General features: G+C 45.7%; 1 protein-coding gene across 4 annotated transcripts in view; it reads left to right on the top strand.

Moving 5' to 3' along the window:
* The window catches only part of SMOC1 (SPARC related modular calcium binding 1), a 137,385-nt gene extending 111,878 nt beyond the window's left edge, over positions 1 to 25,507 (top strand). For 2 of the 4 annotated variants that reach the window (XM_050897981.1, XM_050897980.1), the window contains exons 10-13: positions 1,914 to 2,019; positions 12,911 to 13,158; positions 19,962 to 20,012; positions 21,996 to 25,507. In XM_050897981.1, coding sequence (XP_050753938.1) covers positions 1,914 to 2,019; positions 12,911 to 13,158; positions 19,962 to 20,012; positions 21,996 to 22,012 — 422 coding nt within the window. In that variant the 3' untranslated portion in view covers positions 22,013 to 25,507. The remainder of the gene's footprint in view (positions 1 to 1,913; positions 2,020 to 12,910; positions 13,159 to 19,961; positions 20,013 to 21,995) is intronic. The other 2 variants (XM_050897983.1, XM_050897982.1) reach the window with 2 other exon arrangements.
* Positions 25,508 to 25,916: the final 409 nt, after the last annotated feature.

Here is a 25,916-nt window from a genome sequence, read left to right as displayed (position 1 = left end):
TTTTGATGCAGACTTGAGGTTTGTTTGATTAGCTGCTCTTGTATGCAAAAATTCACTGGTGAGCCAGAACTGCAGGGGGTGAGAGAATGTTTCTTTTTACTTTTTTCTGCTCTTATTTCTTAGCAGAACTGAATTTTAAGAAAAAACCCTCTTTTAATTTGAGACTGATCATTCCATTTGCACTAAATTCTGTAAGGGGGACTCCATACCTTATTCCGCTTCTAGAGGTTTGCCTATTCTTCAGACTCAGTGCTGCAGGCAGTGTGCTCCTTGGCCTGTGTGAAGAGACCCTGCAGAGGCCAAGGTGGGGGAGACATAAGTCCAGATCCTTGCACACCTACACATACCCTCTTCACAAACTTCGTCATGGCTGTGGCCAGAAGAAAGAAAGAAAAAAGGAAGGAAAGTGTTGCTTGCACATAGCAAATGGCAAGCTGCTAATTCCTGCAGACGGTGAGATGCTGAGGCCCCAGGGAGATGAATTCTAGCAAATGGTTTTTCAACCTTCTCATTACTGCAACAAAAAGCTCCTTTAAGTGAGTGGTCTACTCTGGCTGCCATAGCAGCTTACCCATTACAATGCTGACATTTTCTGGACCATGTGCCAAACGAGTGCTGAGGGGTGTGCGTGTGTGTAATGCACATAATATGGAGACAGGCAAGGGACTGTTGGTTAGCTATTGCAGAGAACAGAGCCTGTAATACTGCAAAGGAGGGAGTTTTGTCAGATCAATTTGCAAGCTGCTTTCAGCTGTCAAGGGATTACAGTAAGTTTCTGGTGCTCTGTTTGGGGTACACGTGCTTCTCTGCTTGTCCGAGAAAAGCAGAAAGTGTTGACGCTGCTATATGTTGCTGGGGGAGGCTGTTTTCTGATGTCTGCTGGATTAATCAGCTGACTAATTGGTAGTGCATGGTGGTTTGGGGAAAGAGAAGAGGTGAGGGATGTGGTGATGGCTTCTCTGTCACATCAAGAGCAGACAATAGGATGGGAGGTGATGGGGTTTGGACAATAGTTTTGGAGGTAGTGGGTTGACGTTAAGTATGCTCGTTCCTTGGTAGGCTAGAGCAATTGTTACAGTATTAATGTGGTAGGAAATGAAGCATGCTTTTGCTCCTTTAAGAAGCAAGGAAAGAGCATAGATTGCTTCATAAAGGTGAGGAGATGGAGAATTTCATCTCAGCTGTGTCATAACAGGCTGGCACTGTTAAGGATAGGACGCTCTGTCAGTCTGTGGTTATGATGGTGGGGAGCTAGATGGCCTCAGCACTAAGTAATGGAAATGGTTACCAAGCTCATCTTCAGCCTGCTTTGTCCTGCTTAAGCCAGCAGTGACTGGGGGCGATTACCATGTGTTGACTTAGACTGACGTATTTCCCATGCAGTGTGATCATGCAAAGAACTAAATTATTGTGGTAGCTGCTGGCAGGCAACGCTCTCTGTGCCTGAAGAGGAGCGTGCAAGCAGCAGTCCTTGCTTTGGCCCGTGCTTTGGGAAGCTTTAAGCTGTCAGTTAGGACCTCAGAACAGCCATGTTTGCAGAGGAAGATGACCCAGGAGGTAACGAGTTGTTTTGTAAACTTCTCTGCAAGTGTCACCATGGGAACTCCCATCTGCCAGGCGCTTCCAGCACATCCCTGTGGTTATGCTGGTAGAGAACTGGGAGAGGCCATAAAGCTAACCACACTGTCTTCCTGCCAGATATTGTTGGTGACCCTGTGTGTGCCTGGACAAAAGCTGCAGGACAAATTGCCACGCAGAGAAACCCACTGAGGGATTCTTCTGCCTTTCCTTAGGGACTGTGATGATGGCTGCCATGTTACAAACAAAGGAGGTTCTGGCTGATCCTTGCTGAACTGGGGTAGGAGACCAATCCTGTGTGTTCGTGCATTAAACCTCCTCTTTTCTTTCTGCAGGCTGCCCAGAAGGGAAGAAAGTTGAATTTATTACCAGCTTACTTGACGCTCTGACTACGGACATGGTACAGGCTATTAACTCAGCAGCACCTACTGGGGGTGGGAGGTGAGTCCAGAAAGCACTCAGGCTGAATGCCACCAAAGTGGCTGCGGAGCTCTGGGTGCCCCTGAGGTGGGGGTGGGAGGGAAAGGTGTTGCTCTGTGCTGATTTGGGTTCCTCTGGGTTGCTGGGAGAGGAGCTGAGGCTGCATCTTCAGACGCTGCGCTGTCCTGTCATCCTAGCCCTGCCTGCCTCCTCCCGCCCCTCCTCCCTGGCAGCTGCTCCACCATAAAGGTTAGTATAGCCCATTTGAAGTGTGAAATGAGAGCTCAGTGGGAGGAAGTGGCTTGTTCTTTTGTCCCCTGGTGCATGAAAAGACCTAATAAAATGCAAATGGATTGAAGGAGACCGTGTGGCCTAGTGGCTACCACAGGGAGTGAAGAATGCGAACCGAATTCTTGGCAGTACCAGCGCTGTGGTTTTGCTGTGGGGCTGGAGCCAGCCTGCCGATGAGGAGAGGAGCTGTTTTTCATGGCCCTCCCCTCTGACCAGCTGCCTGTTCATCCCTCTTGGAAGGAGCAGCAGGTCAGGCCTGTTGCAAGAGGTAGGCAGAAGTCTGTGTTTCTGGGGAACTGGAGAAAAGCTGAGGTCTTGTCTCCCCCTTCTGCTTGATAACAGCAAATCCCCTTAGCGCAACAGCTGCAGTGCTGCAGCAGGACAGGCAGGACAGGCCATTGAGAACGGACTGCGATGGATTTAAAAGAAGTGCTGTATTGCCTCGGCTAGGCAAGGCTTCTATGCTTCTGGATTCCCCCGACTATAAAAAGAGTCAGTGCTAGTTTAGCATGCAGGGATGCCACAATGACTAATGTGCTCATGTTCATAGGGGTGTAGAGATGAATGAGATGCCTCTGTGCATGTGTTACTTCCGTGGGTATTACTCCAACGTATTGAGAGTAATGTTGGTCCCCTGCTTTCCTCTTTCCAAATGTAGAAGGAAGCAGTGCCATCTTTACGCAAGACAAAAAACTTCCTGGGTGGCACCTCTGTGCCCCTTGGTTTCAGTATGGATCGCTTGTGAACCCATATGCTTTTACTTTGCATATGGACCTACAAATCAGGCCAGTGGCTGAGTGCCTGCACGCTGAATATTCTGTAACCCATCGAATTAGCAGTATACGCCTAGCATGTCTGTATTCATATAAACAGGATGAAAAATGCCCCAAGGATGGGAAATACGTCGTTCTCTCCCAGCCATAAGCATTCCAATGTCAATTCTGTCTAATTTGCATGGTTCAGATGCAGTGGGTAGGGGTGGCGGGAAGCCCTGGAGAGTATTTGATATTTATTTGGCATCTTTGGCACTGGGACTGAAACCCAGCCAATGTAATCATCACTCTTAAAATAAAGCTTAATATAAACCAATATTGTAGAGACCAGAGATGTATGCCCCCACTGCACTTCTATAAACCAGCAGGCTTGCTTCCTAATGTTCCCCAAGCTTTGTGTATTTCTCAGCTTTCAATAGAGGCCTTTCTGGTAGAATTTTTCACTGCTCAGCTCTTCACACAGTCGTCTTGTTGATTTATTTTCAGCTCCAGTGTTGGCAGTTCAGTTGCAAGGGGAAAAAGAGATCTTTTAGCAGGCTGTCCTTTGTAAGGTGAAGGACTGCTACCACCCAAATACTCTGCCTGCCCACAGCCACGATTAAATTCAGGAAACTGATCTGGTGTAAACTTCCATGTGCATCAGCTAGGCTAAGCGCATACCCCAAAGAATATGCGTCAGGCTTTTCCATCCCCCCATGCCATGATGGGACCATTTATTTTGCAAAAAAAAGCATTTCAAGGAATTTTTGGTACTTATATAAAAATTTAATCAGTACAGCTTTCATTTCATATGAGTTTGCAGAGTTGGGAAGCTGACTCTATGCAATGAGTCCTGCTTTCCAAGTTTCCCAAGGGGAGAAATGTCCTGAGTCCTCTCTTCAGGAATATCTGAAATTGTCTGGGCAACCTAACTTGACTTTGGCACTGGAAATGAAAGCTCTTTTCCAAGATGAAGGGATATTTTACCGATAGGGTTAATCATAGAGCTAAGTGATTTCCAACCTTAACAACTAACAAAATACTGGATTTATGACAGTGCTTATCCTGTATCTCCCTGGCCCAGGTTTGCTGAGAAGGTCATATTGAAAAGAAAAGCTAGAGATCTGGCTATCTGATTTTTCTTAATGTCAGTCATGTCAGTTTTAATGTCTTGATGTCAGTTTTCTTATTTGTGAGGCAAGCTTCACTTATTGCAGGCTCTTCTCCATCTTTGCCATAATGATGGCAGAACAGGTTCTGTATTTAAACACGCACTGGGTCCCTCTGTAGCCTCCTTCTTTCTGTTCCTTTACAGTGTTCAGCATTTCATCCTCCTGGGCCATTTTTAGAGTTTGAGCAAATGCATCCAATGATTCAAGGTAAATTTTTAATGTATCACCAGCAAAGCTTATGCCTGTTGCAGGAGGCAGGCCAGGCAAACAGCAAGCCGTACCCCCATGTCAATTGGCCCCATATATTGTCCTATGTATTTTCATCAATCAGAGAAGCAGCAAGTAGGAGTTCTAGGGAAGGGGGGGAGTATTCCTGTTTCTCCACGGCAGCAGAGAGATGATACTGGCATACAATACGCATCTTTAGTATCCACATTAAAATATAGGACCAAACGCAGAGAAGAGCCTTTCCAAAGTGTCAAGGACTGAAACAGCCTAACAGTGAGAGTCTTAAGGAGCTCAGCCTTCCTTAGGGTATTAAAAGAAAGAAAAAAAAGGTTGAAAGATGATTTCATATAATCTGAGTATCTCCATAGGGACAAAAGCTCTGCAGGCTCTTTAGTCTAGCAGGGAAGAACATGATTAGCTGAATATAAACAAACTTGTGATCAAAATTTCTTTAAAGCGAGGGCAGTTCTAAGGCAGAATGAAGTCATGAGGGAGCTGACAGATTCTCTCTCTCTAAGGCTTTCATCTTAGGCCTGATGCCTTTCAGAAAGACTTGCTTTAGTCAAACCCGAGTTATGGTCCTAAGAGTAATTTGATTCGCGTTCTGTGAGTATGATATACAGGAAATCAGATTAGATTACCCTGCCGCCTTCAGTTTGAATCTGGATATGCGAGTGAAAACGTCTTGCATTTGCTGAGTGTCTTCATCTTCAAGACTTTACCTATTTATGCTGCAAAGCTATCTGCGGCTTTGCAGTTAATGTCCATATTAGCTTTTGCGGGGGGGAGGGAGGAGCATGGGGAGAAATAATAGAGATCTGCATTTAAAATACTACATAGAGCTGTGCTAAATTGCACGCTTTATACTTGGCACACACAAAAACAACCTAGTAGCAACAAAGTGAGGCTGTGCAACTTGGATTGCTGCAGGCCATGTAAGTAAAACCTGATAAGACTTTTTTTTTTTTATTGGGCATGGTTAAAACAACCTTGTAATCCCTTATACGTCTTGTCTCGTTTAAGCAAGTTCAAAGCTATTGACTTTAATTGAGTTACTCTTGCTTTACAATAATGTAAATGAGATGAGAACTTCCCTTCCTCATGGCCCTGGTTTATATTACAGCAAAATAGCCAAGTAGACTTCATTTAGACTTTTGAAACAGAAAATCTCTGGTAAAATTCATTCTTAATTTTAAGTTTATGTAATAACTCCAAGGCACATCTTGTTACTGTATGTTTTCAAAGTAATTAAAGGAGCACTTGTAGGAAATTGGTTTATTAACCAGTGTTTGGTATCCTTTTTGAAAAAACACATAGTTGAAATTGTTCGTGTATAAATCCTATATAATAGGAGCAGCACTTTTAAAAATTTTAGTACATTTTAGTCTATTTTCTAATTCGGACATATTCATATCACACAGGGCCTAAACTAAAATAGACCAAAGGGGATCCCAGCCTGGGTTTCCCTGATCTGAGAAACTCTCTTTGGTCCCTGCCAATTCAGAAATGAATTTTAGTTGCCAAAATGTGTGCACTTGGCTTGCTACATTATCAGCAAAATATTACTGGCCTGTGGAATTTAGGGTTAAAAGGGCAGCTTACAACAGCCGCCCTTATCATGTAACACAGCAGCTGTGTCCCTTCATTTTAAGTTGCCAATTATTCCCCATGTAATAGCCCTAAAAAATACTTCAGAAAATTGCCCCTGAGGTTCCCTTTCGTGCTTTAGTTGAGCAGTTTGAAGAAGGCAAGCACAGCTCAGCACATCTCCAGGGTGTTCTGAAGCCGAGCCATGTTTTAATAAAGATTGACACTTTCAAACAGTGCAGGGAAGTTAATGCCCAACTCCTATTGCATTTCAATTGAAGTTGGATACCAACTTCTCTTTGTGCTCCTATGGAAATTCTAGCCTAATTAAAGATACAGGAGAGTTCATGTAAGAGGAGGATCTTTGAACAGTCAATGAGGAGTGAAGGGAGGTGATTTTTAAACCTTCTAAATGATTTATCCCACAATCTTCAGAAAAGTTGTGTTCAGAATAATGTTTCGTAAACAACTTAGCTGGAGGAGAGGAAGAAACTGGGCCTGTAATAGGAAGATAACGTAAGTTTTAAGTGTAGAGGAATGATGCATTCCCTGTAATGAATTTGGACTGTGTAGTACCCTTTTGTTTAGTCTGAACACAGCTTAGTTTTTTGTTGGCTTCTTGATTCTTTGGCTACAGGAAAGGGAGAATAATAAAACAAATACAGGATCCTTTTGCAATTCCATTAGAGTAATCCTCTTTGATTCAAGCCATGTTCCACCATTACAGCCTTTAACTTTAGAACGGACAACCGCAAAGAACAACAAAAGAAGAGTAAGAAGTGGAAGCAGAGCAAGAACAATTCTGAATTTTACCTCAGTTTGTTAAACTCATGGCTTTCCACCACTCCCCGCAGGCACCTTGGTGGACATCATCAATGCTGTCATGGGTGTTGACTGGCAGGGTCAGTCCTGTCATTTCTTTACCTTTGCTCTCATCCGTTCTTCATTCAGCAACAGCACCAAGCAAGGTATACATCCTTGCAAAATATTTTCAAGTCATAGAAACTTAAAACTTTAACTTCTGTAGACATCCTGACCACGAACATGCCTTGTGTGTTAGGTGTGGAAGCTGGACTAATTTTTTTTCTACTCTGTTGCTTCTGCTAGCAGCTTCTTGTCCATCAGTGTTCTTTCATCCTGGAATAGCTCCCTCTGGTTTATAGTCTCTGTTTGCAGTCCAGTTAGGTGATGTTAGGCTGGTCTTACTCCCCTTCCCTCCTCCTGCCTCAGCTGCTATTGTTGCTACATAAAGTTTGTTATTACAAAAGAACAGGTTTTCTAAAGGTCTTCAAACAGGTGATCATCTGCTGGGTACTTCAGAGATTGCAACCTTGCTTTCTGTCAAAGCAGCATTTTGTATTAGGATTTTCTGTCACTGCAATAGTACTGTGGGTCCGTGCAGCCTGTGCAGTGGGATGCAGTGGGGCTGCAAGTGTTCAGGGAGCAAAGGATCAGCTTTGGTTAGTGGGACATACTACGCTTTGACAGCACAGTTCTATGGAGGATAATGTGATTGCACACTGTGCACAGTTCTGCATGTGAGTAATGTCTGACATTTGCTGCTCTTGTATACTTTACCCTATATACCTCCCCTTTTTCCCTGCTCCTTCTCACTGAGTTAATTCCTCCTTTCTTGCAAGGGGCCTCAAGGGCTGGAAAGCATTACAGACTGCATGCAAAGTGCATATTCAAGCTGTCTGTTTGATATTTTGGCATATTCTTCTCTCTCTGCTCCAGAATTCAGCACAGCTGCAAACATGCATGTCCGTGTTTTTTCATAGGCTCTTTGCTTTCTGCCTGTACCCCAGTTACACCAGATGATATGAAGGTGTTCTGTGGAAGTGTGTCTCAACTGAAAAATAGTATTGTTAAAAGTAACAGTACCTTAACCCACATATCTCCAAGCATAAGCCACCTAAGAAATAAGTATTGTCCTCCTATGAGGGAGCTGATAGCACATTATACAGGAGGAGGAGCAAAAGCCTAGTTAGAGAAGACTATATACTTGATGCCAACAAATTCGTAAGGAAGCTGAGAGAGCAGGTTCGCTGTCCTAGGCTGTTAATGACAGACTATGCTTCTCTTCGTTGTTGGACTGTGGGTGGGCTTATTCTGCGTAATGGAGCTAAACTTGGCTTATGTACGGAAGCAATCCAGCAATAGCAGGTTACATTTGGAAGACCAGCTTGCACAGAGCTCTTTGCTTACCCAGCACTCATTCCTTAGGATTGATTGTTTTGCCATAGAGTACTAAAGAGGAACAATTAGGAAGAAAAGTAAGTACAGCTGTAACGTAGTCAACACGAGAAGACTGAGAAGGCTGTCTGCATTTTGGTAATGTCTGTCTTCAAGTAGGTCTTACAAAGCTGCTACAGCACTGGAGTGAGAGACTGGAATTCAGTGGATTTTTGTGTGACCGGTGTTAGAGCAAGAGATGTTGTTTTGCTGGGAGTGGAGAATGTACAAATCAGCTTTGTTCTCTCTTGTTTTTTCTGATTCCTTTATGGTCTGAATGAGTAGAGAGGCAGCCCAACAAATGAAGTTTGCATCTGAGGGCTGATTTATTTCTCTTGCAACAGCAATGGAGAGGGAATAGAGGGAAATTCCCCTGGAATACTCCTGCAAAGTCTGTGCTTGCAGGACAATTAGAGCCCCCAGATTTATTTCAGCTGACCCAGCAGGTATGGTTGTTGTCATGGCACATCATCAAAGCTACGTGGCTTAGCAGTGCTGTGAAGTTGCATCAATTCATGTTTCATGGATGCTGCATAAGTGTCTTGCATGGGCAGACATCAAAGTCAAGATAGTTAGATATGGTGTTGTAACCTCAGCCTTCTTTAGTGTATCATGTAATTTCCTGAGCCAGGGAGATATGGCTGCACTGAGATGATGTGGATCCTTCCTGTGCTGGGATTCTGAATGATCATCAGAAAGGGCAGGCAAGCCACTCAGGAACTGCAGTCCCGCTAAGCCAGCCAACAGGAAGTGGTAAAAACTCAGAAATGGCTATATCTTCCTTCCTCCTACAATCACAGCAGTTAAACTAACTCCCTTTAGCTCCATTAGCATGCTGCAGTTTTCAGCATGAGCTCTCAGCATGTTTGTAATGGCAAAAATTCATGTATCATCACCTCGTGAGTCAATGTATTTGTATTAGCCTGTGGATTTCCCTGATGTTCTTTATGGAGGTGCTGAAGAGAGCTATATTGCCTCTCTTGGTAACTCATAAGAGCTCCTCCTTGGTGTGCCTCTGAAAAAGAGGCACTTTTAAGTCCTGCTTCTGAGTGTCTCTTCAGCAGGTAGACAGAAGCTTGTGTTCCTGTCTGTTGTCTTCCTGCTGTTGGTTCTAAGATGCTCTGCTATTTTCTCCATTTCTGCCTCTCCAGTTGTGGGCCTTCAGGAAACAAAGGGCAGGCCAAGGTGTAGACAAGGGGAATCTCACATGCAAAAGCCCAGGTTTTAGTCCTCTATCTCAGCAAAATCAGAATATTGTCCCTTTGCGGTGTGTTGACCCTGGCTGGATGCCAGGTGCCCACCAAAGCTGCTCTATCACTCCCCTCCTCAGCTGGACAGGGGAGAGAAAATATAATGAAAGGCTCATGGGTCGAGATAAGGACAGGGAGATCACTCACCAATTACCGTCATGGGCAAAACAAACTTGACTTGGGGAAATTAGTTTAATTTATTACCAATCAAATCAGAGTAGGATAATAAGAAATAAAAACAAAATCTTAAAACACCTTCCCCCCACTCCTCCGTTCTTCCCAGGCTCAACTTTACTCCCGAGTTCTCTACTTCCTCCCCCCCAGCGGCACAGGGGGGACAGAGAATGGGGGTTGTGGTCAGTTCATCACACGTTGTTTCTGCCGCTCCTTCCTCCTCAGCGGGAGGCCTCCTCACACTCTTTCCCTGCTCCAGCGTGGGGTCCCTCCCACAGGAGACAGTCCTCCACAAACTTCTCCAACGTGAGTCCTTCCGACAGGCTACAGTTCTTCACAAACTGCTCCAGTGTGGATCCCTTCCACGGGGTGCAGTCCTTCAGGGACAGATTGCTCCAGTGTGGGTCCCCCGTGGGGTCACAAGTCCTGCCAGCAAACCTGCTCCAGCGTGGACTCCTCTCTCCACGGGGCCACAGGTCCTGCCAGGAGCCTGCTCCAGCATGGGCTTCCCATGGGGCCACAGCCTTCTTCAGGCCCAGCCACCTACTCTGGCGTGGGGTCCTCCATGGGCTGCAGGTGGATATCTCCTTCACCATTAACCTCCATGGGCTGCAGGGGGACAGCCTGCCTCACCATAGTCTTCACCACGGGCTGCAGGGGAATCTCTGCTCCGGCGCCTAGAGCACCTCCTCCTCCTTCTTCACTGACCTTGGTGTCTGCATAGCTGTTTCTCTCACGTATTCTCACTCCCCTCTTTGGCTGCAAAATGTGAAGGTTTTTTTCCCCCTTCTTAAATATGTTATCACAGAGGCGCTACCACCATCATTGATGGGCTCGGCCTTGACCAGCGGCGGGTCCATCTTGGAGCCATCTGGCGTTGGCTCTGTTGGACATAGGGGAAGCTTCTAGCAGCTTCTCACAGAAGCCAACCCTGTAGCCGCCGTGCTACCAAAACCTTGCCACGCAAACCCAATGCCCTAAGATGCTCTCCTGTTTTCTCTATTTCTGCGTCTCCAGTGGTGGGCCTTCAGGAAACAAAGGGCAGGCCAAGGTGTAGACAAGGGGAATCTCACATGCAAAAGCTCAGGTTTTATTCCTCTGTCTCAGCAAAAGCAGAATATTGTCCCTTGCAATACAGAAATTCCCTGTGGCTGTTGGAAACATGCTAGTCTTCAAATCATAGCCAGCTCATTTCCAAAAGGGAGAGAGGCCAATGACTGTGTTCATAAATGTCATAAAAACAAGCCACAGGATGTGTTTTTATTCTCTCCTGTCATCCTGGTCTTCACATACAGTTTCAAGGCTCTGAAAAATCTGGGCACTCCCTTAGCTTCCTGGGGAGATTTTTGCAATTTCTGCTTGTCCATAGGTGGCTTCAGGGGCTTGCCTTGTATTTTGGCTCCCAAAACTAAGCCAAACTTATTCCCAACCTCTTCTTCCTCCCCCACAGTGTTTATCCCACTGTACATTGACCAGATGCTGTGACTGAATGCCAGGCTGCTTCTCAGCTAAGAATTAAATGATGAAGGAGATAGTTTCAAGTAAAACCTTGGGAAAAATGTTGTGCAGTTTATTTGCCTCTCCCTAGTGTGTGTGTTTACTTGTTTCAAGGATCCAGATGTCTCTGGGTAGGGGCTACCTTTCCAAATTGTATCCTTATTTGTAAAAGCTATCAGAGAAGGTTAATGGGGATGTCTGATCTCCACCTAAGCTCCAGTGTTTGCTTTTTGCGTCTTGCAGACTCCCCTTCACTAGTGATTTAAATTACCATGGCAGTAGGGTGGGGTTTTTATTTTTCAGGCTCTATAGCTGTGTTTTAGAGGCAAAACTGGTCATACCAGAAGGTCAAAAGAATTTTCTCCCTTCTAGTTCCCAACAAAGAAATTTTCAGTGACCGTTTAAATATATATCCTACCAGTTTCTGAAACAAGGTTGGTGACAGTCTTAAAGTCCATTTTGTAAGGTACCTGGGTTCATATTTCCCCACCAGCTAGAATGCCCCAAAGTCACACCAGAATCTGGCTGCCTGCAGTATGCAACTGTCCCTCTCTCACTGCTGGGGAAGGAATTAGGCAGCAGCTGGAGGTGTCTCCTGGAATAAGTCAGAGCAACCAGTGCCAGTGTAGTGTGTCTGACTACCTTTCCACTAATTTCCATGCACTAAAATGCTTTATTCTTGGGAGGAAAAAGGCTCAAGTCTCAGCCTCATTTCAGCATCATTTCAGCTTTCTCTGTTGGCACACTCATCGCATGGAGAAAAGCTGGATTAGCTTAGTGCAATTTTTAAAGACTTCTTTAGAAGGAGTTTCTTCCCTGGTTCTCTGTATCACTGAGGAATAACCCCTTTCCCATTGCTGCTGCAGAGCACCAGAGACAGCTTAAATGTACAGCATAACAGTGCCTGTTCAGTGATGGCTTGACGTTGAATGGCAGCATTCTCTATTTGTGCATCTTCAGCTGTTGCTTTTCCTCCTGCTCCTCTTCTCCTCCTCTCTGATATTGTTTGTTGTTCTCAGAAAGAAAATGAGCCAAATAACGTCAAACTTGTAATATCGCAATGAGTAAGAAATGAAGCAAACTGAAGTTGCCAGTTCCGTAGTATTGCTTTTAATGGATTTGTGGTGCTTGTCTGCTGTGGAATTCTTGTGTGTAAATCAACCATGTGAAAAGCATTAAATATGCTGAAAATACAGCACAGGAGTTCAGATCATATAAATAGATACAGCAGCAATGTTGCATCTTGCCAAGGACATTTTCAAATAATGAATGTGTCTTGCATTAAATGAATTTGTTCCCTTTCTGAAGTCTAGATGTTGCTATCACAGAAACTACCATGACAGCTGACACTCACGGCACTCCTGCTGGTAACTTGAATGGGAGTTACCAAATGGAGATCGCCTCTTGCCCTCTAAAGGAGCATCCTTTTGGGATTAGGCAGAGCTTCAGCAACTGGTGTGAGGAGAACCAGAGCTCCTGAGGGTATCAGTCTCCAGGAATCTCTTGGCACCACTTGTTAATGCTAAAGGACATTTTAAGAAAAAGTTCATCCCTCTCAAAAGAGCCCAGCTAAAAGGAGGAGATTGTAAGACTTGCATATTTTGCCTGCTTTAAATATGGCATAGTGCGTGTCTGACTCGGTGAGCAGCTCTGGCTCCTCAGCACGTGCTTGACAGTGTTGGTGAGAGCACCCCCTTGTCGGGGGCCTGTGCTTCCTCTGTTCCAGGTTCTCTGAGCCAGACCCCAGCCACACGCTGGAGGAGCGAGTGGTACACTGGTACTTCAGCCAGCTGGACAACAACAGCAGCAATGACATCAACAAGCGGGAGCTGAAGCCTTTCAAGCGTTATGTAAAGAAGAAAGCCAAGCCCAAGAAATGTGCCCGACGTTTCACTGACTACTGTGACCTCAACAAGGACAAGTCGATCTCACTTCAGGAGCTGAAGGGGTGCTTGGGAGTCAGCAAGGAAGGAGGTGAGTGCCTTTCCTTCCCCATTGCATGAGAATAAAAGACTGACATGGAGTTACAGCAAACTCAGGAATCTGTTTGCTCCCAGGGGATTCAAAAGTGCCACAGTTTGTGTGAGAAAATGAGTGGGATTAATACCCTGCCATGCAAATGTAGCTCGTCATTTGTGTTATGGCTCTGTCTTATACCCCTTATCATGGACCTTTGTGCTAAGTGCTATACAGAAAGAGGGCAAAAAGATGAGCCTTGCCCAGAACCCTGCTTGTACTGTAGAAGTCCTTGGAAACTGTAGTTCAGATCAGGTCCCTTCTGAGTAATACACTGCTAACAATATTCTGTTGTCTCAACCATGTAGGTTGGATGATGTATGAGCCAGCACAGACCCAGTCCTTCTCCAGAGACCCTGTTGACTAACAGAAATAATATTTATTTTCATTGCTAAATCCAGCATGCAGGAAAGTGGATGACGCAGAGAGAACAACTCAGAAAGAAAGCGCAGGGCTGTACTCTTGCCCTTTTTCAGAGTTAAATTGCACTTTGAGATTGGGGGAGAAATAGGGCACATGAATAACATATTTTCCTTTCTGTTTAGTGCCTGAGCAACCAAGCCACCCTCCTTTTTCTTCCTCTTTCATCTTCACCTCATCTTCTGTTGGGAACTGGACCAAATTGATATTTTTGGAAATTTTATGAATTGAAACTGTTCAACCCAAATTCAATAATTATCAGTCATTCTTGACTGTGGGCAGACTTGCTTGGCAGGAGAAGGCAAACAGGGAGATTCCAGGGGACTAATTTCCTGTGCAGGTGTTTTGGCTGTGCAGACAGCTCTTGTTATAACTGTTGTGCCAGTTGGGAAGGGTGGGTAGCTTGCTTTCTCCAGGCTTAACCTTTCCTTAGTTCTTTCCTCAGGTTTAGCATGAGTGGGAAGGGCGTCGGTGCATTTGGGTGTCGGGAAGCTGCCTTTTCTAGGTGCTTTGCAAACATCTTCGTTATCATAATAAGCCTGTTGCATTACTCGTCAGCTGTGAGAAGCATTCAGCTTCCCTAGCTCAGTGGAAGTTTTTTTCTTAGTCATCAGTACCTTACTGAGGAATGACATACCAAAATAGCAACCCTGTTCCTTAATTTTATTACCTTCCCAATAAGATGAATATGCCAAATGAGTTTTATTGCTATTTGGCCTGGAATAAGACTCTCTGGAATCTGCTGCCTTGGCCAACTGACTGTTCAAAATTTAGTTTATGGAAAGGGGCGGGGGGGGGGGGGGGGGGAAGGAGAGAGGGAAGAAAATGTGAATCTTTGAGTCCATGTGAAGGGGAAAGAAAGCAGCGAGACATTGTTGTGAGTGCCTGGTTGCCCAACTATTTTCTGAGAACACAGCCTTGACCTTTCATGGTTTCTTCCGTTGTATGAGGACAGGATTGTGTGCAAAAAGAGGCTCTGACCTTGTTTTATCATACAGCTCCACATACCTACTAAAGACCTGATAGGCCTTGAGGATCAAAGATAAATGGGTAAGTTATGTGGAAGGAGGACCGAGGGGGGCTAAAGGATGGTGAGGGCTGAAAAGCAGTAGAGGGAGCAGTGCAGGGAGCAGGTACTAACAGGTAGGAAAGATCTGAGGGAGAGTACTCTAGAGGTGCAGTAAGCAAGTTTGTGATGGATCTTTTTTAAGAAGTCATGAATTTGTGACATGTTTGCTCTGCTGTCTATTCACAAGAACTTCTAGATTAAGAAATAACCGGTAGCTTACCCCTTGTCCAATTTTCCCTTATTCTGATCATGGATGCATGCAGTCAGTCAACTAGTCTGTGTCTTTGCTCTGTTCTTTCTCTGTGCCATTGCCTCCAAACATCTGCTGGGGCTGTGGTCACTGTGGGTCCAAGCCAAGAGCTAGTTGGGAACCTTTCTGATGATGTACTTTCAGTTGTAAACTGCCGGTCAGATGAAACCAAAACTTTTCATGGAAATGTTTCTGTTTCAACAAAAGCTTTGCTGGAAAGGTTTTTCTGGTCTGGATTGGATGAGGAAGGGTTGGAGGGAGGCAAGGAAAGTCATCATTTCCCCTTGATATACTTCATTACAAATTAACGTGCCTCAGATGTTCCAAATCCTGGTTGGGTATCCAGCAGCATAAGGACTAAAATGAAGTGGGTCATCATTCTAGGTGAGTGTGCTTCCTGCTAGGCAAACTGAACACTTGTAATGATTTTGAAAATAGAACTTCACACAAATTTTGTAGGGTTTGGTATGCTGAGGAAAACAAATGTTAAGGCTTCTGCATTTTTGTCAGTGTTTTGCTTTTGGGGTTCTTTTTGTGGCCAGTTCCATCCAAGCATGGAAATAGTGTTCCTTGAAGGAAGCACAGGGCATAGATAAATCAGCACTGTTATATGCCTCTTGGGCACTAGATAGTCTAAATAAATAAGATTTATGTGGGAGGATTCAGCTGGGATATTCATAAGGATAAACCTGAATCTGAGCTCTTTCCAGAGCTTAGGATCAAATCTGTCTGAGATGCATAGTTCTGTCTGTCTTGCTCTCCTCAGCAGGTTCTTGATGCCAGTGGTAACCTAATATGTGGGTGCTGCCAGCCAGTGGGTCTTCAGTGAGGAAAGTCGCTGTCCAGTCCACCAGCAACCCGTCCTCTTTTCCATCCTTATGATGACTGTCGTGGTTTAACCCCAGCCGGCAACTAAGCACCACACAGCTGCTCACTTACTCCCCTGCAGTGGGATGGGGGAGAGAATCAGAAGAGTAAAAGTGAGAAAACTCGTGGGTTGAGATAAAGACAGTTTAATAGGTAAAGCAAAAGCCATGCACGCAAGCAAAGCAAAACAAAACAAGGAATTCATTCACTGCTTCCCATCAGCAGGCAGGTGTTCGGCCATCTCCAGGAAAGCAGGGCTCCATCACACCTAACAGTTACTTGGGAAGACAAATGCCATCACTCTGAACGTCCCCCCCTTTCCCTTCTTCTTCCCCCAGCTTTATATGCTGAGCATGACATCCTATGGTATGGAATATCCCTTTGGTCAGCTGGGGTCAGCTGTCCTGGCTGTGTCGACTCCTAGCTTCTTGTGCACCCCCAGCCTACTCGCTGGTGGGGTGGTGTGAGAAGCAGAAAAGGCCTTGACTCTGTGTAAGCACTGCTCAGCAATAACGAAACCATCTCTGTATTATCAACACTGTTTTCACCACAAATCCAAACCATAGTCCCATAGTAGCTACTATGAAGAAAAGTAACTCTATTCCAGCCAAAACCAGCACAAAGACCCAGAAAGTTGCTGGGAAATCTGCTAGGTCTGGTGGCCACTTTGCACAGCTCTTGCTCCTCTGTTTAAACCAGATGTGTTTCTATCAGGGGCAACTTGGATGGAAAAATGCCATTCCTGGATCTCAGAATGGAGTAGCCACATAGAGCTAGCCTTTGAAGGCTTGCTGAAGCCTGCAAATGATTTCTTAAACTGGGGCAGAACAGGCAGGGAGGGCTTGTAGCTCGGAGTATGCCAGAAGCAGTCTTTGCCATCATTTGATCTAGGATTGTCTGTTTGAGGAATTGTGGAAGGAAAACAGGCTGATTTACAGCCTGTTAAAAGTTAGCATTCATCAGTGCAGTCTGCACAGCCTGAGTTAAGGGGGGAAGCATCTGTGATCAAAGAACAAATTTAGCTCTCTGCATTAGTCAAAAGTCAGGATCCTTGAGAGGAGATAGACACGCACTGTAAAGCTTTGCTGGAAAGTTACTGGGCGCAAGATTAATTGGAGTCCAGTGATCTCGGAGAGGAGGACTGTAGATCTAAGCAAGGCTTATACTAGTTGCGCTGGCTGCAAAATGCTGGAGTTGAGTTTTACCTCTATATTCTTCCAAATTCAGAAGACAAAGTCAGCATTTTGTGCCTGCCCAAAGAGGAGCTAAGGGATTAAGCAGCAAAGAAATGTCCCTCTGCCAGCTGACAGGAAGTTTTCTTCTGCCAGTTCAGATCCTGTGATTGCTTTGCCATCCAAGAGCTTGTCAGGTCAGATGGTAGGTGTTGGGCACGCTTCACAGGCCATGAGGACTTCTGGGATGGAACCCAGCCACTGTCCGTGCCAACAGTGAGCTACCAAGAGCACAGTCCAGAAACAGGATCAAAATGTCTTAATTAAAAAGTGTGTGTGTGTGTAATTAAACAGCATATCACTTTCTACTGGAGCTGAGCAAATACTGCAGAAAGAAGGAGAAATAAAGGACAGTCTAAACAGCAGATGTAATTCAATGAGGTTTGGGACCCTTCTTATCGGTATCTGCAGAAGCAACTGATTCTCTGTGTGCTTGGGAGACTTCTGGGAATGAGGATAGTCTGTATCACTGCTGTGCAAGCAGCTGCGTGGGAGCAGGTAGCAAGGAGCAGTCACCTGGGAAAGGCCTCTGGACCGATGATGGTAGAAAGCTGACAACAGTCTGAGAGGCTGTGAGAAAACTGTAACCAGGTAATGACTGAGTTAAAAAGGAAGTTCAGAGTATATCTAATTACAGTTAGATTAGAATGTAAACGAGCTCCACTGGTTCAGTGCTTGTTTTTGTTTGCCTTGTTCAGATATCCCCCTTTGGAGCTCAGTAGAGGTGCTGTAGTTTGTCACCTTTAATCTTGAGGAAAGTTACTGATGGTTAGTATGAATCAGGACATCAATATTGTGTTGAGAACACAAGATAAGGCTTGTGGTAGCGTGTTCCTCCCCCATCAAAGGTGAGAGTTTTGCTCAGTAAGTCTGAGGAATCGTTTCTACCTATAAAAAGCTGCCAGAGTTTCCTTGGGGCTTTTGCTTTTGAAAGACACCTGGCCTAACCCAGTGTGGCTAGAATTGTTACCCAAAATAGTGTGCTTGTGAGGCTGAGCAAATACTCTGCCTTATGAAACTTACTGAATGATGGGATGTTACCCTATAATACCCAAGGGCTTCCCAGGTATATGTTAGTAACCTGCTGTCACCATCTGCCATATTCCTTCCTCTCTTTCATGTCAACTTTATACTCGGTGCAGTGTTGTTTTGGTGGGGTTTTGTCTGCTGTACCTATATGTGGCTGGCCTGTGTTTATATTGAAGGCAGCCAGCTGAAGGCAATACTGTCTGCCTTTGGAGTGACAGGTGATGAGCTTCAGGGTAGTTTCCCAGCACAGACGTATGGGGCCATACCCACAGAAAGCAGAGCGCCCTACCAGGCTGCTGGAAAGGTGTGCCCTGCCCAGCCTGGAGCATCCCTGCCATTTCAGGGATGCTCCCTGCCTTTTGTATCAACTTACCTGGAGCTCCCCGCCTCTTTGCGAAGACAAACAGGTCTCGTTCACAGCAACGCACTGTAAGCTTAGCTGCACCGGGTGGAAAAGGGTTTGGTTTTTTTATTTTTTCGGATGCCTTCTCGCTCGCCCAGGCAGCCGGCCGGGGCCCGGCCGTGCGTGGCCCAGCAGCGCCCTCCAGGGCCCCGGCCCCGGGAGCGGCCTGGCCTCGGCGGCTCCAGCTGGCCGGAGGATGCCGCGGCTCGTAAAGGCCCTGGGTTTTTATTGCCAGCCCCCCGGGAGAGTCCCAATTAGCTCTGGAGGAATCTGCCTCTTGGCAATGGAGCTCTGCTTTTTATACACGGGCGCAGAAATAAGTGAACAACCGTTCCTCTGATCTTGCCAGGGCAGATGGCCAGTACGAGGCTGGCGTTTGGGGGCCTTGAAATAACTTACCGTGTTTATACAGTTTATCTTATTAATGATCTCTAAAGCCAACAGGTTGTGCTTTGCAACCCGTTTCAAACTCAGCCACCACCACCTTTCTTTCCCCCTCTCTTTTCCTTCCCAGAGGTTCTGCTTCTGTCCTGCAGCCCAGCCTCCCATCCCCTGGGGCTTCCCCAGTCTCACCCCTGCTCTCTGAGCTTCTGCTCATCTTGCTCTTGCACAGAGCAAAGTGTGGTTTAGCTGCGAGTATGCAAAGTACTTAATGTGCAAACCAAGCTGTGCAATCGGGTCAGATGCATGCACAAATCAAAGATAAGTCTTAGGCTGGGCTGGAGTGGAGGGTGGCAACAGGCCTACTGCTTCTGGCTGGGAGTGGGAGTTCCCATTTCCAGCTAATCCCTCATCTGAAATCAGACCAAGCAGCTAGCAGGAAATGTGACATGCTCTCGAGAGCTCCTGTAATCCCTGAGCTGTCTGTACCCAGCACATGGTAGGAACAGGTTTATTGTTGAGGTGAGAGCCCTTGTCATGAGCTCCATCTGGTGTAGGGTGCGTGTGCCTGTATCTCATGATGCAGTCACAGCTCTGCAGTCTGTCCCTGCCCTTCTGCAAGGTATGAGTTCAAGTCTTTGATTTTAGGCACCTGTTTGATTGTTTGGTCCGAGCTAAAGATTTAGTAAACTTGGGCTATCTGTATTGCCTACACCTTCACTCTCTTCTGGCTGCCCCCATTCTACATGACATTATTTGCTTGCTGTTAGCAAAAACTGTTTTGGGAAACTTCATGGCACTACTTGCATCCTTCCATTCTTCTTCCTCCTTCCACAGTTTAGTTTAACCTTGTAATTGTTGCTTCTTGCCCACACCAAACCTCTTGATTTCATGACGTTCAGCTACTACAACACCAGGTATTTAACATCTCTCATCTCAAGCACATTAGTCTGACTCTTGCATGTGAATCTTAAGGAGTGCTGGCAGGACTTGCTGTGTGCACTCTCAGAGGAGCTCCTTTGAACTTTCCCTCTGGCAGCAGACAGTGGGGAGGCTCCTTTGTCATGCCACGGCATTTATTGCCTTTAATGTGGTTCTTGGATTTTACAGGTAGCCTGAGCAGTTTCCCCAATGGAAAAAGACAAGGCCTTAACCCTTTCAGTGAGTATCTTGTCAAAATGTTTCCTTTTTTTCTCTGATAACCACGTATCCCCAAATTCATTCTCCCCTGCTCTCCCATGTTCACGAATAGCAATATAGAAACAGCTGGAAACCAAAGTTGTTCATTAGAGTGTGAATATAATAACACACAGCTCCGCTGCATCATCTCAAAGTCCAGCACTGTGTCTTTAGCTGGGGCAGACAGTACATTGCTAAGGAATTAGAATAGGGTACAGCAGCTATGGGATGAACACTCTCCTACCCTATTCTCCCTGCTTCTAGCAAGCAATGATTTAGGTGATTTGTTGTGTTTACATTACATTACTCCATGGACAAGTTCCCATGAAGACTCTTCTCTGTCCCGGTGAAGGTCTGCTCTCCTCTGTATTTTGTGGCAGTGAATCGCACCCTTTCATCAGGCATGAAGAACAACTTTTATTTGTTTTGCTTTTAGACCTGCTGCCTCATGGTTTCATTGGGTGCTTCTCATCTTTGACTGTGAGAAACACTGAGCAGTTCTCCCCTGGCTGTCTTTCTCCTGCCACTTGTTGTTCTATAGCCCTCCAACATATGTCTGGTTAGACTCCTTTCGGTGTTGAAAAGACCTAGGCTATGTATTTGCTTAATGACAGAAGTCTTCCCCTACCTCTTGCTGTCCTCTTTGCCTTTCTGGGTACCTTATCTGATCCTGATGAGATGGGCTGAACAGAGAACTGAAGATAAAGATCAGCTAAGCCTTATACATTGATGTAGTGATGTTTCCTGGTGTGTCCTCAGTTCTGAGCATGTATTTGATTTTTGTCTGCTGCTAAAAGCTGAGCGGAGGCATTCAAATAATTGCGTACTGTGGCTTCAGCCTCTTTCCTAGTCACTCAGTGTGCTCCGTGTAGGACAGGTCATCCCTGCTCCCCACTCACATGTATAGACATTGAAGTCAATCCGCTGTTTTTATGAGCTGGTCATTGAGCACTGTGAGTGCCTTTTGCAGAGCTGTGCAATCAATTTCAAATATGACTGTCTGGAATAATTTTGCATTTGACAATATTCACCCCCTGTGGCAGGGCATGTCGATTAGCACCAATCCCAGGGAGGCCTGTCTGGTAACCTTTCTCCTTTCCGAAAACCAAATCCATACTTCTGCCTTCTCTTCAGCATGTTTTCACCTGCAATTAATCCACAGAGCTCTCGCTCTGATCCCGTAAGAGCTTTGATTCTTTAAGAACCTTTGATGAGGGGCTTAACAAGAGCTTTCTGAAGAAACAAGCGTGGGGGTGTGCGCATCTATCTGAAATGCCAAGCAGCACCCTTGCACCGTCCACTGGGACACTCATAGCTCAGCAGGGTCCTGGGACCCCCAGCTCCAAGTATGCTGTATCTCCGCCACAGATTCAGTAGCTTGGTAGGCTTCAGAGTGCCTGGTGTAGGCAGGTCTCTAAGAACCATTGAGCAGGGATACTGCTGCATTGTGCTGTTGCAGCGGTGCGGAGAGGTGGCTTGCCCTTGCCCTGCATGCCTGCCTCCTTTGAGGCATGCTTGCCTGCTAGGGGAGGAGGCAGCTGGCTGCAGCCCACGGGGGGAGATGGTGGCAGGGCAGCGTGGCAGCAGCGGGCTTCTGCTTCAGCCGTGGCAGGCGGAAGAGCAGAGGGAGAGAGGTCGGACCAGTTGTTTCCCCAGACTGCATGCCCATTTCCAAGGAGGGGGAGGGAGAAGAAGGTGGTGGTTTATGTTTAAAAATATGTCAGTCCCTAGGGCTCCGTGTGACTCATTCAATGCTTTTTTCAGCAAGGCTGTCTCATTAGCCCCTGGTTGTTTTCAGCCTCACAGCTTACTCTGGGATCTCAGCCTTCTGGGGCCATGGCTGCAGCAGAGGCTGTGCTGTATCTTTATCAGGCAGGTGCCATTTTGGTTTTAATTCACCATTTTTCCTCACTTTCCCTGCTTCTGTTTTGTTTTTTTTCCTCCTTGCCCACCCCACCCTTTCAGTAGGTCGCCTGGTGTAGCAGCAGAAGACAGGAAGGGAAGGCAGGAGCCGACCCAAAGGAAAGAAAGATCTAGCGACAGACGGACAGACACCTTGCTGCTTGTGAGCAAGCACGCAGCATCAGCAACATCCAACGTAGCAGAAGTGGCACCCAGAACGTTTGCACTTTTTAATAATTGGTTTGGGTTTGGGTTTGTTTTTAATTGCTTTTCAATGCCATTATCTAATACTTTGGAGAGTGGGGGGAAGCAGGATCATGACTTTTTAAAATCGGAACAGCTACTGATGACGTAAAATTGAGTTCACTGGGACTCAAAGAAAAAGAATTTTATATACTGTATATAAATATATATGTAAATTGTACAGTTGTCTTGTACAGGGGTTGGAGTCACTGTTCTGTTCCTCCCTTTGCTTTTGAAGGCTGTTAGGGTTAGAGGGACACTTTGCATTTAATGGATTACAGTAATGCATTCATTTCTGCCACCAAACCATCATTCAGTTGCAAACCTTAATACCCCCATGCAAAAAGGAGCAAGTATATCAGCGTGACTTGTGCTTGCAGATGTGCACACAGTGCCCCAGATACCAAATGCTTCTTGGGAGCAGCTGAACCCCTTCTTTTCTTACTGTAAAGCCCTGTGCAACTCACAGGCAGTTGGGCTTTTGAGAGAGCACAGATTTCACCTAAGTATTGGTGCACTGCAAAGCTGCTTAAAGTAGGGATAGAAAAGGGTTGTATTAAGGACGTACAAAAGTAGTTTCTGCACCTGTTGCAAGTTGGGCAGAAATGAATTGCAAATGCATTACTATTCAGGCTCAGAAGACATGCTTAGCAAAGATGTGCCATGCCTCGGGAACCTAATGCTGTAGGAAGGATGTGGGAGCCGTAGGCTTAGTAGAGTCAGCGGAGTGAAGTCTTGTATCTTCCTCTCTGACAAAGTGTTCATCTATATGTTGTACAACAACAAAAATATTGAGAAGCCTGCTAAAAGCAGCATTGGCCTGCCTGTTGCTTTGCTGAAGAGCAAAGAACGTATTTGTCAGTGCAGAAAGACACAATCATGCTGCTGGTCCCCAAGAGTCTGGTTTACTCATATTTCAACACTACAGCTTGGGCCATGCTCACTGGTGAAGGTCTGTCTGCAATGACTGTTCTCGTCTTTGGTGGTTGTGAATCCCGAGCTCCTCTCCCGCACAGTGGTGCGCCTGCCTTAGAGTATCCACTTCACCGGATTCGCTGTTATCAGTACCTCCTGTATTAATCCCACTCCAGTGTCACATTACAATAACAGTGAAGGCTTGGACTGAGGAGCCCGGTGTTCTTGGAGGCCACAGGGGCTGTTTAAGCTACCAGCAGTTTTTCCAAAGTTGTTTCTTACTTAATCTCAGATACAATTGTAAAGGCAGCAGTAGGACAGGGATACCCATATCAGCAATCCTAGGTTTGGGCAGAGTGTGATGGGACACGCAGTGTTTTGCTTTGTGCGTTTCCAACCACTGTCAGCACTTGCCTGTTCATAGGAAATGTTCTGAGCAGCCTCCCACTTCAGATCTGACAATCCTTGTGCCACTTGTCACTGGACCAAGAACCTGTAGTCAGAGATGATGACATGCCATGCTAATACGAGATCACACCAACAATTGCTTGTAACAGCATTGCGTTACTGTAGAGACTGGGCTTGTCCCTCGAGGCTTTGTTGCTTTGGTAAAAGATGTTGCAACACAGCATCTTCACTCTGGCATGTCATCATGACGATAGCATGAGATAAACACATCACAGCAAGAGTGTCCTGATGCAGTAAGTTAGTGCCTTGTTGACAAAATGGAAAGTTTTAAAAAAGAAAAAACAAACCAGAAAATCTTTCTATAAATAATTGTTTAAGAATAGTAATAACTCTTCCTCTGGGAAGTAGATTGGAGCTAATTAAAGCATTTGGCATGGTTGAAAACACCTCTGGTAATCTCTGAAGTATACATTACACCACCATAATATAAAGAAGTCATCTCTTCAGCAAGAACAGATCCTACTGCTGGATCTTCATGGTTTCTCACATACAACGTATGTGTTTTTTTGGCCTGCAAGCTCCCATGTTCTTCATTGCATCTTCTCTTTTTAAATGCCCAGGGCACATCTTTTGTGTGTTGAAAAGATTTGGTTTAGTGTATAGTTAGAAATGTCCCTGTCACTCATTAGTCCTATTGTAGGAGTAAAGAATGAATCCAACTGTATAAAAAAAAAACCAACCCTCTCCTTTTTTAATATGCTAGTTTTAGGTATTAAAAGCTCTGCCTGCTGGGTTGGTGTTTGGTTTGGGGTTTTTTTAATGTATAGTTGCATCCAGCAAAAGCAGCCAACTGGATGCCCATAGGAGTTCTGTCAGCAGCCACTGGGGCCAGGCAATGCCCAACAAGATTGCGGGGGGAGTGCAGAGCTGCTAAAAGTCACTCCATCTTTTCTTCTGGAAATGTCAGTATACCAGCCAGCCAATGCTCCTGCCTGTCACATAAATCCTTCTGCAGACCTCCTTTTTCTCATCCTTGTGTCCATACCCTCCAAAAGGCTTGCATTCACATGTAGTTTGCAATTAAAATTGGGTCAGTTCTTCAAGGAAGCCAAACAAGGGGTGGCTGTTGATGTTAACTTTGGTATTGGTGGGTATTCATGTTGCTATGCTGGAGCTGACTTTATGGATGGAATGGGGTCCAAGCATTATATTGCTTTCCCCTTTACTTTCACAAGACAAGTCCATGTCCCCACATCCTTACTTGCTGGGTTTGCATGGGCCTCTGAGCAGCTTCTGGCAACACTTGTACATTGGCATGCAAGACCCAACCAGCATGATTGTGTAACATCTGGATAGAGGTTAGGTTACTTGTTCTGGGTTTGCGTGTTGGAAGATCATGCAGACAGTACTGGTCCTTATTCATATAACCCATCCTATGAGTTGTCCAAACAGTCTGTACTCATCAGAAGAGAGCAGTGCCTCAGCTCCCCTCTTCCCTTGTTGCTTTTGTTGCTAGATAACTGGCCAGTCCACCTGGCTGCCAGGCCAAACATGTCCTTATCTGGCCATGGTAAGCATTCTTCTGCTCTGCCTTGCATCGGTAGCATCCTACTGAAACTGGGGCATGGGGAGTGTCAGCGTTGTGCCTGGAAGCAGACCCTGCGCATGTCTCTCCTCATCCTTCAAGTTCTCCTGGGTCTCCCCAGCTCTACTTTGACCGCTGAAAACAGCTGGGACAGAGAAGAGAACCAGGGCTCCACAGTGCAAGTCATCTGCTCTTCCTGCCAGAAGCAAAAATCTCTCCTTTTTTGCTGATCCTCCAAGGGCATAGTATGTTGGAGGGAACAGCATTACGGCGCGATTCATCCGTGTGAAGGCACCGCTTTCCACGGCCTGAGTTTATATGGAACTTACCCTGCCCCAGCACATTTCCGCCTATGGCATTGTTTGTTAGACTGAAAGGCATCTGTTTGATTCTGGTTTTGTAATAAAATAGATGATAACTTTTGCTCCAGTGTCTTGTGGTGGTTTCTTGTTGAATCTTGATTTCTAGAACTTCTTTCTTCCACATAATATTCTGTTACCTACACAGTGCCATAGGAGAGGGAAGGGGACTTTGTGCTTGCAGGGTTGTGTGTCAGTCTTTGGTCGGGATCTGAGGTCCTTGGATGTTTCTCTCCTATGTGTAAGCCTCCAGGCTGAATTAAAACATGCCCCAGAGTGCTTCTCTGTGCTTTGATGACAGCTGCCTGAATCTGCCCAGGCTGCTTAGAAAGGCTGTGAAGCTTCAGCGGGAGAGTAGAGGTGACTGCAGAAGATGGTACCCACAGCCAAGTGGGGTCTCGTAGCACAGTCTCCCTAAACCAGGGATAGAAGACAGGGACTGCACCTCACATCTCCTCATCCCCTTTCACATGG

This window comes from Gymnogyps californianus, chromosome 5 (assembly GCF_018139145.2).
Source record: "Gymnogyps californianus isolate 813 chromosome 5, ASM1813914v2, whole genome shotgun sequence".
Classification (NCBI taxonomy): Eukaryota; Metazoa; Chordata; class Aves; order Accipitriformes; family Cathartidae; genus Gymnogyps; species Gymnogyps californianus.
The sequence above is the reverse complement of the archived record's forward strand: the minus strand, read 5'-3'. Positions and strand labels throughout refer to the sequence as shown.